This window comes from Xiphophorus maculatus, chromosome 15, assembly GCF_002775205.1.
Source record: "Xiphophorus maculatus strain JP 163 A chromosome 15, X_maculatus-5.0-male, whole genome shotgun sequence".
Classification (NCBI taxonomy): Eukaryota; Metazoa; Chordata; class Actinopteri; order Cyprinodontiformes; family Poeciliidae; genus Xiphophorus; species Xiphophorus maculatus.
Window position 1 is genome coordinate 14,292,248 of NC_036457.1, and position 19,374 is coordinate 14,311,621.

At 38.4% G+C, this 19,374-nt stretch overlaps 2 protein-coding genes across 8 annotated transcripts; one reads left to right on the top strand and one right to left on the bottom strand.

Moving 5' to 3' along the window:
- Positions 1-194: 194 nt before the first annotated feature.
- hddc2 (HD domain containing 2) lies at positions 195-3,807 on the top strand. Its single transcript, XM_005808338.3, has 6 exons — positions 195-288; positions 1,370-1,491; positions 1,612-1,714; positions 1,792-1,860; positions 2,495-2,633; positions 2,770-3,807. The coding sequence occupies exons 1-6, from the start codon at positions 214-216 to the stop codon at positions 2,883-2,885; spliced, it is 624 nt and encodes a 207-aa protein (XP_005808395.2). The 5' UTR covers positions 195-213; the 3' UTR covers positions 2,886-3,807.
- tpd52l1 (tumor protein D52 like 1) lies at positions 3,323-18,508 on the bottom strand. Of its 7 annotated transcripts, none has more exons than XM_023347577.1 (10): positions 18,376-18,508; positions 14,494-14,706; positions 13,304-13,324; positions 11,394-11,512; positions 11,142-11,290; positions 9,942-10,043; positions 6,471-6,485; positions 5,981-6,019; positions 5,607-5,667; positions 3,323-4,707 (listed from the first exon to the last, which is right to left on the bottom strand). In XM_023347577.1, exons 1-10 carry the CDS (start codon positions 18,392-18,394, stop codon positions 4,585-4,587), a joined length of 861 nt encoding a protein of 286 aa, XP_023203345.1. In that variant the 5' UTR covers positions 18,395-18,508; the 3' UTR covers positions 3,323-4,584. The 7 variants fall into 7 exon arrangements, with proteins under 7 accessions (XP_023203345.1, XP_023203342.1, XP_023203347.1 ...); XM_023347574.1 differs by lacking the exon at positions 18,376-18,508 and adding an exon at positions 16,606-18,366; XM_023347579.1 differs by lacking the exon at positions 14,494-14,706 and having other exon boundaries at positions 18,376-18,503.
- Positions 18,509-19,374: the final 866 nt, after the last annotated feature.

Sequence of the window (19,374 nt, forward strand, 5' to 3'; positions counted from 1 at the left end):
AATATTTATTGTTAAAATACAAATGCATCATATTTATACATATATATATATATATATAAATAAATAAATAAATAACTCCAGAGGCAAAGATGAAGAATAAAAAGCATAACTATTTTCCCTTTGATTAATCAGATTAATGCTGCCACCTCGCGGCTGTTTCCAGGTACTACATGAGTCAATCTGGTCTTCTACATCCGGGTAAGCAGGTAAAAGATGGCAGCCCACAGTGAGAAATCAGCCGGCATGAGTAGTATGCTGCAATTTATGAAACTTATCGGACAGCTAAAAGTAAGATTTATGTGGTGATTTTTTATTCTATCTGCAATTTAGCTAACTGAAAGCACGTATGAAACGCTGGTCTTCTGCTGAAGTCAGGCATCTATACAATCCACATTAATGCTGAAGTTTAAGAGAATAGACTAAATGTACAACACAGCGTTTGTCTTAGTCAAATAAGTGCTGTATTGATATACTGACTTAATACATTTCCGATGTAGATCTGATCAATTAACTTAAAATGAATTATTGATGAATGTTAGTAAAGCTTGTGTTTTCAAAGTTTGTGTTTAGTAAATAAATGAATTCTAGTTTTTAAATTTATATTGTAGAAACAAAAACATTTATTAATTTTCTTCCTCTTCACAATTCTGTTCTGCATTGTGTCGATCCATCACAAAGATATACCGTATTTTTCGGACTATAAGCCCGCTACTTTTTTCCTCAGCTTTGAACCATGCGGTTTATAGCCCAGTGCGGCTTTTCTGTGGATTTTTCTTCAACCGCCAGCAGGCTCTTTAGCAGAAAATGTATCATTGGTAGTCAAAATTAGAAATCAGAGCAGCAGGCACGGCGGAGAAATGTTTTCAAACTCATATGATGCAGCTTTTAAGTTGAAGGATATCGATCTAGCAGTACAGGAGGGAAATGGAGCCTCTGCACGCTGGGAGTGAACGAAACCATGGAGATGGAGGGCTGCGTCCTTAATATCCATCCGTCCGTTTTCTTTACACCCTTGTCCCTAGTGGGGTCCGGAGGGGTGCTGGTGCCTATCTCTAACGTTCTGGGCAAGAGGCGGGGTACAACCATGCACACACACTCATATCTAGGGAGAATTTGGAGAGACCAATTTAACCAACAGTCATGTTTTTGGACTGTGGGAGGAAGCCGGAGTACCCCGAGAGAAGCCACGCATGCACAGGGAGAAAGACTGCCACTGTGCAGCCTGCGTCCTTAATATATCCAGCAGCTTTATTAGGACGCTGCACTCTGCTGGGTCCTTATGAAAAACCGGGAGCGGCTGAGATACCAACGGCTTATAGCCCGGTGCGGCTTATATACGTACGTTTCCAGATTTTAATGTTGCTTACAGAGGGTCCCACGGACCGGCTGGGTGTACAATAATGTGAAGAATCCTGAGAGCGTGTCAGACCACATGTACAGGATGGCGATGATGTCTCTGACCATCACTGACCCCACAGTAGATAGAGACAGGTGAGTTGCAGATACAAACGATCTTTGTGGAATTTTTGATCACATTTAGGAGAGAAATGATCAAATCACTAAAAGGGAGAATCACCTATACCTGCCTACATATCTCATTTCCACACTCAGGTGCATAAAACTTGCACTTGTCCATGATATGGCAGAGTGCATTGTGGGAGATATTGCACCGTCAGACAACATCAGTAAAGCAGAGAAACACAGGAGAGAGGAGGCAAGTGAAAACTGTACTAATGGCATATTTTTCATATGAAAAACAAACTTTAGCAAACTTTGTCGTCATTCACTTAGGAAGCAATGAGGCATCTGTCAAGTCTGCTGCCGGACGGTCTCAAACAGGAGATTTATGCTCTGTGGGAGGTATGTTGACTTTGGATGAGGCTTTGTAATGTTTGTGTATTCTTGACCTTTCCTTTGTACTGTAACTACATTTAAGGCTATACATACAGTGCTGTGAAAACACTGTTTGTTACTTCTGTTTAGCTATTTAATCACTTTTAGATGTTTTATATGATCAAACAGATTGTCAAATTTGCCATAACCTGAGTAAATTTAGAATGCAGTTTTCTAAAGATGATTTCAACTTTTATAGGAAAAAAAGACCCAAACCAACCTTGTTAAATTACTGTTTCACTCTTAATTTAGTTCTTTGTCTGGTTCAATTTCAGTCACCAAATCTCTTTGAGTGCCGTAGACTCAAGAAATCAGTTCACACTTCTTAATTTGGTCAGGATTTTAAAATCACGTACAAGGCATTTATACCAAATGCTTGCCTTTTAAAGAGATATTATCTTTATTATTAAAAAAAAGTATTTACTTTTTCAAACTAGGCCAGGTTGGTATGAATATCCTTTTTCCCCCCTACATAAATGCCAATGCCATTTGAAAACCATATTCAGTATTTATGTTTTTGTCAAACCATGTTTGAAACATTTAATTGGGACTAAAAAGCAACAATAAGAAATCTGTAATGGGATTTTTGTGTGTGGAGCAGGAATATGAATCCCAGAGCAGTCCAGAGGCCAGGCTGGTGAAACAGTTTGACCTCCTGGAAATGATCATTCAGGCTCACGAGTACGAAGAGCTGGAGGGAACGCCAGGAAGGCTGCAGGAGTTCTTTGACTCCACCGCAGGTAGGAGTCCAGGACCAGTGAAACGTTCTCCCTTTCCTTCTGGGTGTTTGACAGCGTTTACTTCGTATAAAGGAATTGGCGTGTAATACTTTTAAAGCAGTCTGATTTTAGACTTTTTCCGTTTCTGCCACTGAAGGTCGCTTCCACCACCCAGATGTCCTCCAGCTGGTCAGCTCCCTAAACGAACAAAGAGGAAGGAGCGCCAAGGAGCTGAAGGAATCACAGACCGACGGCCCAGAATCTCAGTACTAACACGCAATGTCACAAATGTCCTGACTGCAAATAAAGAGGGGAAAAAAAACCCCAAAACATTTCTGTTGATGGATGGAGAAACCAGGAAGGAGAGAAGCCTGCATGCACAAGAAGAGCCAATCAGAGGAGGCAAAAATCCTGCTTCATCCTCTGTTCAGATCAGCATATAATGAAACTTTTGGGGGGGGGTTAGCAGATTTGGATTTACCACAAATCAAAATCAAGTTCATGATTTTTTTTTCTACAAAGGAGTCACCTGCAAAATGGTGCCACCATAGAGACTGCTGCTTTTAATATGGTCAAATATGTGCAGTAATTTACTGGGCAGAAAGGATTTTGTTCAGCTTATTGTAGTAGCTGCTAATAACAGTCGGCAAAATGTGAAAGTGTAAGTTTTTCTGCATTATCTGTGATCTTTTTTCATATAAAGAAAGGACTTTCCAACTGAAAGGTTTATTGATGAGCTTTAAATACTTAAACATGATACATAACAGGTAAATCCAACGTCACAAAAGTTATCTATAAAAAAATAAATGTCATAACACCAACGGTTTCTTCCATAATATGGAGTTTTCATGCAGAATATGCCTGGGAGGAACAGAACAGCATACAAAATGAATTTGTGAATTTTTTTTTTTTTTTTACATGCTTCAGGATACTTCGGTAAATTTTGCATTAATTTCATATTTGCCGAGTTAAATCAGGCTTGTACATTCAGTGTCGCTCTTTTTACATTTTCTTTGGGTTGACAACTGTTAACCGTTTATGTAGACATGTGATTATGGAGTCTTTTATGGCTGTATTTATTACATAAATGCAAATTGTACCCTTTGTATTTTCCATTAACACAAAACATTACCTCAGACTCGACAAATGACTCTTAGAACCTGAATCCGGATGAGAGTTCCATAAAAAAAAAAAAGTTGAACTCTGGTGTGGGAAAGAAATCCTTCATTGTCTGAAAACATTTAAACAGTTCAAATCTATGAAGTAATAAAGTTATTTTCATGGCAAAGTTACAGAGCCCACACAGATTCCAAGAACAACAAAAAAAGAAATACGACATGCTTTACAGTCACTGTTTAGTAAATCTGTTTTTTGAGAAATCGTAGCCGTATACTGTTATGCACATGACACACATACACAGATATTTTTTCGGTGTTTAATTAATGTGTAACAAAGTTAATCGGACACTGTAACATGCAAGACATTTTACTTCTTACTGACCTTCTGGAGGTTTGGTAGTGTAACATCTGTGACTGAAAGTTTCACTCTGGTTTTGTGGATAAAATTGTTGAAGTAAAACGTGAAGAATTATTTATAGTGCAGCAGACTGAAGATGGAGCAGTTTTAATAGTGTAATAGTTTAATAGTGTCAGACTGACCTGTGATCAATTTTAGCCAAATAATCTTTTCAGAGCAAGAGCTGAAGAATGGACTACGATCAATATTAAAAGTTCACCGATTGCCTTATGAGATTTCAAATGCTTTTAAAAATCAGCCTTCCTGATTATCGACATTAAAAACAAAGGTATTTTAGCCAAGCCTAAACAATGTGGCGTTGCCAGGAGTTTTGTCGGAGTCACAGAATTTACACAAGATTTGTCTGCAAATCAAAACACCGCTTTCCGCTTTGGTCAGAAATTCTAGTAGATCCACAACAATGTGCTGTGATACAGCAAGACGGCGGTCCGGAGTCCTAACAGGGTTTCTCGGAGACGTCCGTCAGGTTGTTGGTGGGCGTCTCCTGAGAGCTGGCGTTGGCTGCAGACGAGAGGACTTCCTCGAAGCTGCCTCCGGTCCCAGTGCCTCCAACTTTAGTCTGGTACCGAGGGGAGACACAGAAAAAAAAGACAAAAACAGAAGCATGATGAAATTAGAAGGAAAGCTTATGAGGATTTAAGCTGTCAAAAACACCACCATCAAGCTTTTCTACTGTGGACTGGAATGAACTCAACTTCTTTATCACCAGCATTACAACTAGAGCTTAGAACCTAAATTAGTAAATTAGCATTATTACTATATGCATCTAGTTCTTTTACCCTACAGCTTGCAGAAACAAGTCATCCCAAAACACAAGTTAGTCACAAAAGTTCAACCAGAGGACACCACAGCGTGTATAAATAATCCGTGCTCTCGCTGTCACACTGTATGATAGTAATTACACGCAGATTACAGTGTTTGGCTCGCTCCATTTCACTGTTCCTCTGTAACATGTGGGAGAGGAACCTTTTCAGCCTCACAGAGGAATCATACTGTGTTATAGCGGCGTGGGGCCTGACCTGTTGATGACCACAGTCAGGAAGCAATCACTTCAAAACAAGTGCAACACCAAAAAGAGCTAAAAATGACTAAATATCAAATGAGAGTAGACAACAGGAACACAGAGAAGTGGTCCATCCTTTATCAGATGATAGATGCAAGTGCTTGGTTTGTTATATAACCATGTAAGTCTTTAACTACAGAAAAAAACATAGCTTTCCAAGTATCTCATTTTTATCTAGTTAAGTTATGCTTTCAAAAAAAAATCTGAATAAAAAAATCTTTATGTTGAATAAGGAAAGAAATGTTGCACTACTTATTTAAATGTAATTGTCCAACCTATTACATGGCAGGTTTACCGTTTCCTCAAGTTGTATTCTGATGGGACAACTGTCTTAAATATGACAACAATACCACAGTACTACTGCTCTACCTTTAAAAAATGCATATACAGCTTACCTTAATGGTGGAAACTGTATTTTCGACTTTCTCTTCAAAGGATCTGAAGCTGGGTGAGTTTCTGTTGGACAAAACACATTAAAAATGTGTTTGTAATTTTAGAAAATGTTTGGTTTTTTTTAATATATTCTGAGAAACCTACCTGTTTGAATTCACAGATTCAATTGGGAAATTGTTATTTACATAGAACAGGGAGAGCTAAACAAATTTAAACAACTTTGTATAAACTTAAAGTAGGAGGAAACAGGGGTGGCAAGTGATAAGAGAGGATGGGAACTTGTGAAACATTTCAGGTATTTCAAGCTGCTTTAAAGGGCCAAAATAAAAAAATAAATAAAAAAGCATCTCACACACAGAAACAAACAGTTTTTTACCTCATGGTAGGCATGCTCACAGAGTGCCTGACAGAGTATCTGTCGCCAGAGAGCGTGGTGAGAGAGGAGTCAATGATTAGCTCAGATCACACACAGCAGTAACATCAACAGTTTGCATGTGCAGCGTTAGTCCCACCGCTTCCCCTTAGACGCTAACAATCTTTGCCAACAGGAACTTTCTTATGTTGCTGCGAGAGTCTTTCAGAAAACATGAGGATTTCACTTCTCATCTTGACTGTGCAATATTGTTCAAAGAAGTCTATCATATCTCCAACCAGATTTAAGTTTATTTAGTTTTTCTGAATCGTTGCTGAATACAACAGTTGATTGAGTTCAGTCACCGGGTGTGACGGCAGCAATTTCTAGGCTGGCCAAGTACTCACTGGTGCCATCCAGCTGGTGTTTACTGCTGATCTGACTGAGATATACTGAGTTAAGAAGTCTTAGTAAGAAGCAACTAATGTGACATAACCAGCTGAGTGATTCTTACCCTATTGAGTTGGATCTTCGAAAGCATGAAGGGGAATAGAGAACAATTTAGATGCTTTTACAACCTTTAGACTAGACGCTTCCGCCAGCACAATCATGTGGTTTTAAATTCATCCATTTAAAATGGGGATGGTAGAAATACAAAGCCATTTCAAAAACAAGAGAAAGAGGAAACAAACAGAAGAATGCAATAATAAATGCAAAGGGAAGCAAGTGAGAGAAATCTTTAGTCACGTGCAAAACAGACATTAAGATGATGAGGATGGTTTTTAAAGACAACACCCACCACACAGCAAGAGGAAAAAGTTAGAAGTTATTTAAAAGGAGAAATTAATCAAAACATAAAATCATTCATTTAATCCTTATTTTCACTCTTTGTTTAATCAGTGTTTATCACTGTACCGCACACCGACTGGCACACTAATCCTTTACACTTCAAATCTGATCTAATGTCTTTGAACTTTTAATTAACACCCCCTAACTTGACACACAGGCCCAAAGTTCATCTTGCCACCACTCAGAAGTTTAGTAAAGGGATCAAAACTAAATCTCCACAGCCCCAGTCAACAAAACAGTGGAGACCTGAGAAAAAACTGAAGAAAAAAGGAGAGAATTATTCATAGATGAACGGTCAAATATCTCGCCCCATGCATTATTGGACCTATGAGATATCATAGCAGAAGACCAATGACTGCTCTGCTAGCTAAAAGGGTATACTAGCAACTGTAGCGCTTATTTTTCTGGCTAAGAAATTTGAGGGATTCTGCATATTTAGGTAAACCAGTCCAGGCAGCAGAAGAATTTTTCATCTTTTTCTAACAATCTGAACTCGCACATTTATGCTCACAGATGAGCATAAATATGTATCTCTCTTAAAAAGAAAGATACATACAGTACAAGATAGAGCAAACGTTCAGAGGGTTTGATACATTGCAATCCATGTGAAACACCCACAGCAAACAGATTTTATTCAAACGGTGGAAATCTACCTGCGCGGAAATAGTAACTCTAAACCGGCCATGCTGCAATACAGGAAGAATTGACATAAGTAGTTGGCTTCAGAAAATCCATGTCCTAAAAATCCTTTCCCCCTTTGTCAGGTAACAAGAACTACCAATAAAATATTCATCATCAGCAGCAGCTTTATTAAAGACACAAATGGGTCCATAGAAAGATAATTTAAGAACATTTAAAAAAAGAAACAATCACATAAAAAGATAATAATCGCATGTACAAGTCACTGATTTACAGAAAGGCTAGACCGCCAGTGATTCCACATTCTGGACTTAAACCTGACTGAGCTTTGTGAAATATCTGTTAGTATCTGGATGATGTTGTTGGTAGAAACACGTAACCTCCACATAAACCTGTACCCAAGGTTTGAGCATGTAAAGTGGAGACTAATAACTGACTAGCACTAGACTAGTCCATCTTGGCATCCTAGTGCTAGTCAGTTATTTGTAAATGACAATATTGTTTTGTCATTTATCCAAATAATTTAAACAAAGCACCGAATGTGTGATCACGCTTCTTTCCTAGCACTTTGCTTCATTTGTTTCAGACAAGTCTATCCAGACACAGATCATGTCTTGTATTTTACACCAAGAACTTGGAGCCAAACAACTCAGTCTGTTGGAAACAAGAGAAGACAAGAGTGTGACTGAAGGAGACAGGCTTTGCCATGAGCCTTTCAGCTCCCTCAGAAAGCAGCTTAATGTTGGCTTACATAATCACACGCTTCCCTGAATTGTTCAGAGCAAGAGTTACGACTCTGGTCTCTGGGATGCAGAGATGGTGACAACAGATTAAAAAAAAACAAAAAACAAGATGTAAGTGAACTAGAAACCAAAGTGCATCAGATGGTGTATGGGTAAAACAGGTCAAACTGGGTTGGTCATGCAGATTAGTGGATAAACTGATGGCAGCTGTATGTTTGCATGATTATTCTTCTGAGTGATTCTTGAATATTGAGGATATGCTGTTAATTGAAACTACAGCTTGGTCTGGACATTTGGGAAGTACCTTATGGATGTCATACTGCATTGATGCAAAATAAAAGGATAACATTTTTTAGTAGGCCTATAGATGAATGTCTGCAGTCTTTAAAGGTTTTCCTCTTGACAGTTGACAGTTATGAAGCAACAGCCAACAGCTTTAGATACACAAGATATTCTATATGTAGGGTTGAAGGAACCAAATTCTGTGGTACATTTTGTTCATGTAGTTTGCATATTTTGCTATTATTAATCCACAGAGGATGGACTTCCTCCACTGGTTAGAGCTGAGTCACAGAATACTAAAAACTAACCTAACTTAATCTTAACTAGGATAAGACAAAACTACAGTATGCCAAGAAAAACTGAATTTATCAAAAATAAACTAAGATAAACTAAAAAATAACATAAAATCTAAGGCTAAAAAAGCTAATTTTAGTTCAAACAAATCTGGAATACACAAAGCTAATATAAACTAAACAAAACTTCTCTGAGATAAGCTAACCAACCCTGAATGAAACCAACATAAACTAAGTTAAAGTAAACTCAGCCAGGATAAACTAAGAAAAAAAAAAAAAGCTAAGCTACACAACGCTAGTCCGAACTAAAATATCAAGGAGAGGTTCACTTTTTTTTAAAGTAAAAAAATAACACTGACAGAAAATACTATTTTGTCAAGAAACTATAATCTTATGCAAAGGTATTAAACCCCTATAATTGATTTATATTTTACTTCCAACCAGCTAGGTATTTTTGTAATCTTTTAAACTTGGCTTAACTATTTTTTTCTACAGGCTTCTTGAGGATCTTTTAAACTTTCACTTCAGATTTTGGCCACTTTTTCAAAATGTGTGTTTGACATAAACAGGAAATAGTCAAGCAAATGCTTAAGAAATGTAACATCCCTGAGATCCAATTTACAACAGTTTGCCAACTTGTCACTCAACTTGGCAAACTTGAGAGACAAGTTTGCCAACTAGTGCTGGGAAAGTAGTAAAGAAACTAGTTTCTCAACTAGTAGAGAAACATCCCACATCATCCCACTGATTTAAAATGATAGCAATAGCAGCCAAACTCCAAAGAAATCCATTGAGAGACCTTCAGAAAATCTAATAGTTACAAATTTACAAGGAATTAGTAACACTGGCAGTTAAATGAAGCATATTACAGCTGAGATGCCTGCAGTAAATAGAAAGCACATGAGCTTTATTGTGAGGAGAAAATGTTGTCCAGTGTGCTGTGCTACCAAAAATCCAATTTAGCTGTCTGTAGAAGCAATAAGCCAAGGCATTTCCTCTTTTCCAGTTTGATTAATGTTAAACTAAGGTCATCACTGAAGTCAGCATCCTATTTACTTTGTTTTCTACTGACCTGACTCGGTGCTCTGAAATGTGCACTTTGCGAATGTTAAGTCTATATCGAGAAATTTGGCTAACATTAAGAAAACAACATTAAATACGGTGACATATTTTGTTTACCTCATGTCTCCAAACTTCCTGGTGATGGCGCTCCCAAAGTTACTGAAGGCAGCTGAGGTTTTCTGTCCTGCGGTGGACAGCGTCTCTGATGTCTTCTTGTATCTGACAAACACACAATGACATGTACTGTATCTGACAATGAGGTCCTTTCTTCGAATCCCCCACACACACCCATAGAAATATGTCACCGTCATACACACACACAAACACAACAAAAGCCATATACGAGGGAGAGAAAAACATTAATTTTGCCATCTCACAGTAAATCTAACAATTAGGTCTTTGTTCGTTTTGATTATTTGTTTAGACTCAATAACACCACTTCAATTGTAAATATTTTTTTAGGAATTCCTGATTTCACCTCTGGTATTTAACACTACCTTGGCATTTGGATTTGTATTAACATCTGGATCAAATATGGCAAATTTAGGCAGTCAAATGTCTGTGTTTTCCAGTGAGGAGACCTCATCCTCCTGTGGCCACACCGATGCATTATAGATGAGGCAGAGGCTGTGTGTGTAAAGTGATCTTCAGAGTAAAGTGTAACTGGATAAGAGAAGCAACCTTCAGAGACCATAGTCTCTTGTTCTGTACTGTCTCTTGGTGTTTGGACTAAAGCTCTGCTCTACCACCCAACTGGGACGTTCAATTGTTAATCAGTACACAGAATGATTCAAATATGGTAAATTACTTGTTTTTCTTACTGGGGCTTGATGTACAGTACCCACAGTTTTCTATATCTTTGTGACTGGAATTTTCTACGAATTGGGAAAATGTACAAAAAAAAGTAAAAATAAACAAGAATTCAGTGTTCTTTTGTAGAAAACTGACACATTTAATGGATTAGTGTGCCTGCAAAGAGCACATCCTGTTAACAGTGTTCTGAGATCAACTGCAGCCTCCAGCAGAGTTTTTAAAATCAGTTTAATGATGTCTGTTTCAGACGGTGGAGATAACAACCGGCACGCACACGCTGTGCAGCGACTAGACAAGGATTGTGCTTTTAGCTCCCGTTTTAAAATCAATGTTTTGCAAACAGGCTCCGTGTGAAATGGGAGCCTCTGCAGACTGTCAGGAAATAAACCACCCATTATTTCTGTCTGTTTTAACTTTTGAGCGCTTATGAAGCACGTTTATGTAGACAGCGAACAGTCATGTACTACCCTGACACCAACGTCTCACAGGGACTTGTTAACTTACGCCGTAGAGCTCTGCATGTCGTGCCAGCCTCTGCTGAAGTTGTTCCTGAACTCGCTGAGAGGAGTGACGCCCAGCTTCTGCTTGAGCTCCGCGTGCTGCTTCTCCTTGGACAGCAAGACCTGCTTCAGTGTGCTGATCTCTTCTTCCAGCTGGCCACGCACAGACAGATAGTTTGTTTATTTCTTTTGTCATAAACCCTGTGTGATAAGCAGATCACAGGGTTTTGTGATCTGCTTATGTGTCTGTGCATACTTTAGTCAGCTCCTGCAGAATCTCTTCTCTCTCCTCCTCGGTCATGTTGGAGTTGTTCAGGCTGACTTCTGACGCCAAATCCTCATCAGCCTCCCTCAGAGGCTGAGAGTCTAGAAAACCTGTTTGAGAAGCAAGACATTCATGGAGACCTTTGGAAACTTAACGCATGGCTGTAGTAAATCTCAAATAAATCTACTGCTTTGAGAACTGTGAATGTACTTAGATTTTTGGTCAGATTACACCAAACAATCTCATGAATCTGTTCCTTTTTGTTTCTAGAGGAACATGAGTTACTTCCAACTTTTATGACTTCCAGTTTTTACATTGTGCTGCATTTCAATTCAGTGTAAATAATACCAGAGTTGTGTTCAGTGTCATCATACAGCCAAAGCGGAAAGGAAGTCCCCATGCTCTGCTTATTTTTCTACTTTACGGTACATGCCTTCCTTTTCTCCTATGTGTAAATTATGTGCTGTCCTCTGCCTAATAGTGTCTGCCTCCAAAGGTCTGACCGTCTTGTCTCCATGACTGGCTGAATCTCTGACCATTATGTAATCTGCGGCTGTAGCCTGCAGGGTTTTAATCTGCCTTGGCTAATGTGGATTATCTTGCTTTAACTCTCTGCTAGCCAACACTACAGTCTGACATCCCACACAAAAACCTACACTGACCAGATGCTGTCAAATTTCTCAGGAATGAATGGATTTCAGGTTCTTCTCACATATTAGGTTTGGCCTGCTCCTGACTGTTGACAAAAGGCAGCAGCGGCTTATGAGTCTAAAAAGAGATTTAAAGAAGTCTCAAAAAAAATTTTTTTTCCAGACAATTCTAATTATGAAAGGAGAACAAATCTCCAATTAGAGAATGTTAAAAACTAACTGTCATCACTCTCAAGTTTGGTCGTTCAGGCAAGTTTACCCGGAGTAATGAGAAAGAACCTGCACTGGCTTAATTTCATGTAACGTTTACAAAGAAAAACATTCACTCTCTAAGAAAAGCAAAAAGGGATGCTAAAGTTTGCCAGAGAAACTAGACAAAGACCAAGACTATCAGAATAATATCTAGATACATGGGTCCAAAACTGACTTATTTGGAAACAAGGAATATTTTATTAATATCTTATGTACTAACAAAAAATGAGGTTAGACATCAATATGTGATTACTTCTTAAAACACTGAATATTTAATGAAACATTTAATGAAAAATCTTTTCACTTGACTGTATTCATAGTAATCATGCAAAATGGAGGTCCGAGAGTTGGTACATTATTTAGTTTATGGCTATGTATTTTTTTTAATCTCTGTAATAAATAGCACTAAAATCCACTGGTAGTCACCTTGTCAGTAAACTTGCCCACATGATCCGAGTCACTTTGTTTTAAAACACACCCTGTTCTGCTAATAACCCTGGTATCTAGTCAACATTAAAATATTTATTTTGCTGGAATAAAAACTGAGCAGTTCTCTTAGTTAACTGCCAAGGTTTGTTTTAGACCACAGCTACATTCAAAAGAGTGATGAATGTTATTTAACAAGAGATATTCCTTGCCATTTTTACTTCCATTAGCTCACATACAGCTGACTGACAGCGTACAGAAGCAAAAGGAGTAATCTACTTTACATAGAGAAAACTATCCATTACATCTCATATCCCATTAAAAGGATTTTAAATAGGACAATTTAAAATGTTAAAGGATAGAACGCTTTTTAAAACTAACTCATGCACTGAAACCAGAGATCAACTCATGCCTAAGATAAACAGATAATAAAACTTATTAAGGAACACCAGCAAGGCTATGTAAACACAAAACAAGGAAGACAGAGACATGTAGACTGTAGCCTCAAGGTGTGTGTTGTGGCCCTGAAGCAGTTTTGGACCATTTTAACAAGATGAAAGGGATTTACTGTACCTGCAGTGAGGTGTCCTCTCTCTTCACGAGGGTGCATTATAAAACATGTGAGTAGACATGGTCAGTACAGGCTGATACACGTTTATTTATCCCTTAAAAGGGGCACAGCAGCACTTCAGGTAGCTAACACACAAAAACAGGCAACTGAAACCAGTTAACTCAAGCACAGCATGCAGCGACTCTCTTCAACAGATGCATTTCTATAACATGGAGCTACTTCAGCCAACGCTACACAGCAGGAGGACAATGAGACTTTTAAACCCCTGCAGCTCCAAGGCTTTTTATGTCTGAGTGCATTTAGGATTTGTTCCGGTTTAGATTTGCATGAAAAGATGTTTTAAAAGCAAAATCCGGGGAGAGGAGAGGAAGTCCCACTTTAACCTTTTGCTTGTTACAGAGTTTCAAAAATGTAGATGTATTTGCATGAGGCCAACAGCCAATAACTCTGACACGAACAGCAAATACTAACCGAAAACGCTTAATATATTTTTTTACAGGTTTATTTTTGCTAAGCCTTTCTGTCCATTACTTTAAGCTAAAACAAATTTTCTTCAAGTAGAAATACCTAGCAAAAGTTACTGGTCAGTGTGAGTCATGGAGGCTAAAAAATTGCATATGCATACACAAAATGTCAGAAAAAAGTTCATTAGAAAAAGCTTGGTTAGCATTTAGCTTGCATGGCCAGCACAAAGCTGTGGCTTTCAGTTGCAGCATGATGAGTCGGGGTTTTGGAAAACTTATCATCTCTAAACTAGTTTATAATCAAGCTAAACAAAATATTGATGCCATGCTACATTTGAATTAAGTATCTTGTATGCTAATTCATGCAATACAACAATGAGCTAAAAAAGCAGCACATTTCACATTTGTTGAGATGGTAACCCAAATGTTTTTAACTGGACCCTTTATATTATAAGTTTCAAAGATTTGCATTTGGGAAGTTCATTTCTTAAAAATACAGCTTAATTATGGTGGTGGAATATGGTAGAACAGAAAGCCCATCAACTTAAATATCTTCTGCTAATAATATGCCACCATCATTCAGATTAAAATAAAAACATCTTGAAATAATAGCCTTCCTTCTCTCCCATAACCCCAACTAAAATAAAAACATGTACTAAAGGGTTTCAATATTCAACCGAAGTGAAGGGTCATCTACTCTCCAGGTTCTAGTCTATGTCCCTTTTCACCTGTGCTGTCTAGCTGCATGTCCCAAGTGGTGGACATGGCCCAGTTGTCAGACTGACACCCTGATGTGTGCGACCACTGATCCTCCAAATGGGATGTGGTGTGACCCCAGTCTGTCAGGTTTTCCCCATTTTGGACCAACGGGACCAAGTCCTCCCCGTGTGAGCTCTTCCGACTGGATTCCTCACCACCAGAGTGGTAAAACTTATCCAAACCTGAACAAAGTGACAGGTGAGCACATTTAGAGTCTGTTACATCAAGGCCAAGACGGATTCTTTGTAACTTAATCAACAAAAAAAACGAAGGAATCAACCGAGTTGTGTAGACATGTTTTGCCAAGCTGTGGGAGAGACTCAAAATATGAATCGTTAGGGCTCTCTGGAACAGAAAGAAAATCTCACAATCTCATTTTATTCAACTTAGGGATGTGATCATTTGTGTCAGATGCACAAATTGCAAACTGTAAGCTGCCAGTTCCATTTTTTTCATGGTAATAAAAGAAACAGGACTAAGATACGAGATGCTCTCTTATGTTCACATTGATTTCACTAAATTGTTTTATTTTCGTCACTGTAGACAGTCTGCCGCTAGACCAGGACCTCTAAAGATCCTGGTCCACCACACAGGGTAGTAGCTTGTTGAGTAAATTTCACTAGTTTCACCTGGTGCACTCCCTTCCCCCAGGAGAAACACGGCACTCTGCACATACTGGTACCTCTTGTGTTCAAACGGACCAAGACGTCAGAGGTTGTTAGAAACACATAATGAAGCGTACTGTACAGCAGTGGAGTCACTGTGAGTGCGTTTAGCGATTCTTAATCTGTGGTACTTAAGCTTTCCTATAAAATAACTATTTGGTGTCATTTTGTTAGTACCAAGTATAGGGTTCCTATATTCTTGTTATCTGTATATTCCACAAACAACATAATGCTGAATTTGCATTCCAATTTTCAGATTACGGGTTAAGGACACGACTTTTGCTGCATGTGGACAACTTAGATTATCTCAAATTTAAAATGTAAAACTCTTTGTCTTGCCAAACAAGGAATGGATTATGCCAATCTAAATGCAGAGACAGTTTGTGACCTTTGGTATCTGTATTGATTTTTTTTTTCCTTCAATATTGCAGAAAAAAAAAAAAGCTGTTTTAGAGGTTTGGCATTTTAACTGCGGATGTATGGATATTAACTTTTTGCTACCCTTTCAACAACATGAAAAAATGTCTACATTGCTGACTTTTCAACTCATTAAACACCTCACAATCCTGCGCTTCATCACAAATGACCATCCCCCTCCAGAAACACAAACAGCAACAATACGGAAATAAACACTGGTTAATATTAAGTTTTACTTATCAGATATCGACACGCAAAAAAATGACTAACATCAGCTGACACCAACGCTTATGCCGATGAACACAGTTATAATATTTTAAAGAGCAAAGTCGAAACTAATTGATTAAGATTTACCCGGCCGTTTGGTTCAGGAGCTGCCGATTCAGACTTTCACAGATTCAAGTAAAAGTTTCAAAACATCGCAATACAAAACAGAATAAAAATATGCTGCAGGTTCTCGTTCAGAACCATATATTATGTTGGTCAATTGGTTTGCAGAGCAAAAACGGTGGGGGATTATTAATAATAATAATAATAATAATGAACACTTTTAGAATTGGACCTGCTGATCATTGGTCAGAACAGATCAAGAGAAAATTGGTGGACTTACTGGGGCATCTTGACTTTTAACTCAGTTTGACATGGATTTACGGTAATTATTTCTAATTCATACTCTTAAAAACAAAACATTTGTTTCTCAGATTAGACAAATTTATGGACAACTTACTGTTTTAACAAATTGAAGAAAAATAGAAGCATTATGATTAATAACTCGTTTTTTACATCCATCATTGTCTTCCGTTGTGTTGATTGTTTTCCACTCAGTTCACACTCCATTATTCTCTCGAGTTTTAGTTAAATCAACACTGCATCACACAGGAGCAGAACATGCTGCTTCACTGATCAAAGTGTATGGATTGGGTGGGCTTTAGGACTTTTCCCTTTGTTTTACAGTGATTCAGTGTGGATTTTCTCTTATCACTCAGAGTTGAGTCTTACCCAGCTCTCCTTCAAGTGTGGCTGAGTTAACCCATTCCTCTCCAGGGCCCATGCTGGCCCAGTCCACCACTGCTTCACTCAGAACACTAGAGTACAACTCTGCAGCAGAGCAAGGCAGCAGATTGGATAAAAACAAGTTATTTATTCACACACAATCACATAGTTATGGTGTTTCCTTCTTGCATCCATTCCCCTCCTGCCAGACCCAGTGAGGTCTGTTTCACTCCAGGTTATCTGCATCTCGCAAGACGTTTCAATCGAAGTGACACGGATAGTGACTTCCTGAACATTTTTCAAACAGGATATGCCTGATTTCTAAAATTTAAACTTTCTGACGTCAGGAAACAACGGTGGACTATTGAATGGATGACCTCTAGTTATAGATAAAACCTCATTACAACACACAGCAGGAGGAAATAAGCCAGCAAAAAGCCAGTTTCACACACAATCAGCTCCTTCTACTTCCACATTTGACCAACAGATGTGTAAAGTGATTTTTAGGGAAGTGGAGTCTGCAAATTACACTAAAACCAAGAAAAAGGGCTGCCATTTCATTTCATATGCATTTTTATAAACCAAAATGATAATTAATGAAATAAAAAATGAGCATATTAACTCAAAAGACTAACTGTTTCACCCTCAAAATTCAATAATTAATCATGGAAGGATATTTACCTCCTTCAAGTGTCTCTCCCTTTGCTTTGTGTTGGAATGAAATATCTTTGGTCACAAGACTCCCATTTAGCTCGATGGTCATGGGGCAACGCTAAATCAGAGGCCGGGGGATGGTCATATGGTCAGAAAAATCAATTAAAGCTAAAAAGAGGTCAGGTACTATAAGAGCTGTACACAGCATCTCAGGCTCCTAAAACTAACAAGGGCTCAAACCCCAGACTTGAATCAACAGCAACTAAGATGATTAGACAACTTTAGAAGAAAGTTAGGAACATTTCATATTTCAACTATACAAAGCAACTCATCCTTAAAAAATGAAAGTCTTTTTTTTTTTTATCTGGCTCAAACTTTAGGGCCTTCTTTGGCTTTTGGCTAGCAGAAACAGCCACTCATTTAGTCTTGGAATTACCTACCTGAATAAATACACCTTCATCCCGCTGCATGTATAACTCATATAGGCATACAGCCCACTTCCATCAGTTAAGAGGACTTCTGTCCACTGAAGCCATTTTTACACAATTTACAAAACAGTAGTACAGAATCATCACTTTTTTTTGCAGTGGAAGTTCAGAGGAAGCAGACTTCCAGGAAAGCAACTATTGATAAAAAAAAATGCAAAAACAGATGAAAACACAGAAACATCAGAGATCCCCCTCAGCCAGGAAATAAAATCCTCCATAAGCCTGGTGGAGCTCACACAAAGTCCAACTTTGTTCTTGTGGGCTTCTAAAGCTTCATGGCCGTGTCCATGCTTCTTAATCCAGTCAAACACCAACAGAAATAACACACCCACAACATATTAAATTAACACTTAAAGAACTGTAAGGTAAGCTAGGGAAATCTTCCTTATTTCATTTGCATTTAACCACATGTGTCGCTAACGCCTTGCTCTTTTTCAAAACATTTTCTTTATTGTATTTTTTTCAGAGGGAAAAAAAAAGCAGGATTTCTTCCCTTTTTTAAAGAAAACCTTCTACTTGCTGAGTTGATTACTAGGTGCAGAGTTAACAACAGTAAATACAGCAGTAAATACAGCAATGGCTGCCAAAAACATGAGAAAAGTGCCGTGACCTGCGGTGGGTGACCCCGACTCACCTTGTTGTCTGGTTTCCATCAGCGACGCTCAGGTGAACTTTCCACGTAACCTTCAGAGACAAACAGCACGCGCAGCACCGCTTCTAAGATCAGTACAGTACCGCCGAAGTGTCACGCGCCGAGCAAGCTCACAGGCGGAGCTTTGGTTATCGGCCAATAGGCTCCAAGTATGGCAAGGCGGCTTATCATACAATGCATACAGAAGCTCTTAAAGGCAGATGTCGAAGGCTGAAAATTATTTCAACACTTGCTGGTCGTTCTTAAACCTTAATTTATGTAACGGAGATTGGAGGCTTACGGGAATGGGCTTGCAGCCCTTAAAAACGGAGACATTTCATTGGCACATCTAGAAACAAAGGGGAGGATGGTGCATTTGCAAACCCTCTAACACGGCGTTTCCCAATTCCGGTCCTCAGGCCTCCCTGCCCTGCATGTTTTAGGTGTTTCCCTTCTGCTACACACCTGGATTGAATATATGGGTGATCAACAGGTTTCTGCAGCGCTTGATGGTCAAGCAATCATTTGAATCAGCTGCTCTGGAATAGAGGCACATCTAAAACATGCAGAGCAGGGAGGCCTGAGGACCGGAATTGGGAAACGCTGAACAAACATATAAATATTTTCTCAAGTAGCAGACCGTGATGCCTAACTTGGAGTTTTCCACTGTGCTATGTTTGATATCACAGTTATCATAAAATACAGGAAACATCTGATATTTCTTTATTGAAAAAAATTCACCATCCCAATAGAATATAGTTTACTTTTTCTTAGAAATAAATCACTGTAGCAAAAATAGAGAATATTTGAAGGCTCGTAAACTTATTCATCTATTTTTGAATAACTGTAAACTTACTGCATGTTGGGAATACATTAACATTTAAGTGCAATGAAATACATTTGTTTTTCAGGCATGTTTATATGCATAAAAATCATAAAATTATATAGGAGAAATTATTGAGAAACAATGAACCATAAGAAATGGGATTCACTGTTTGTAAT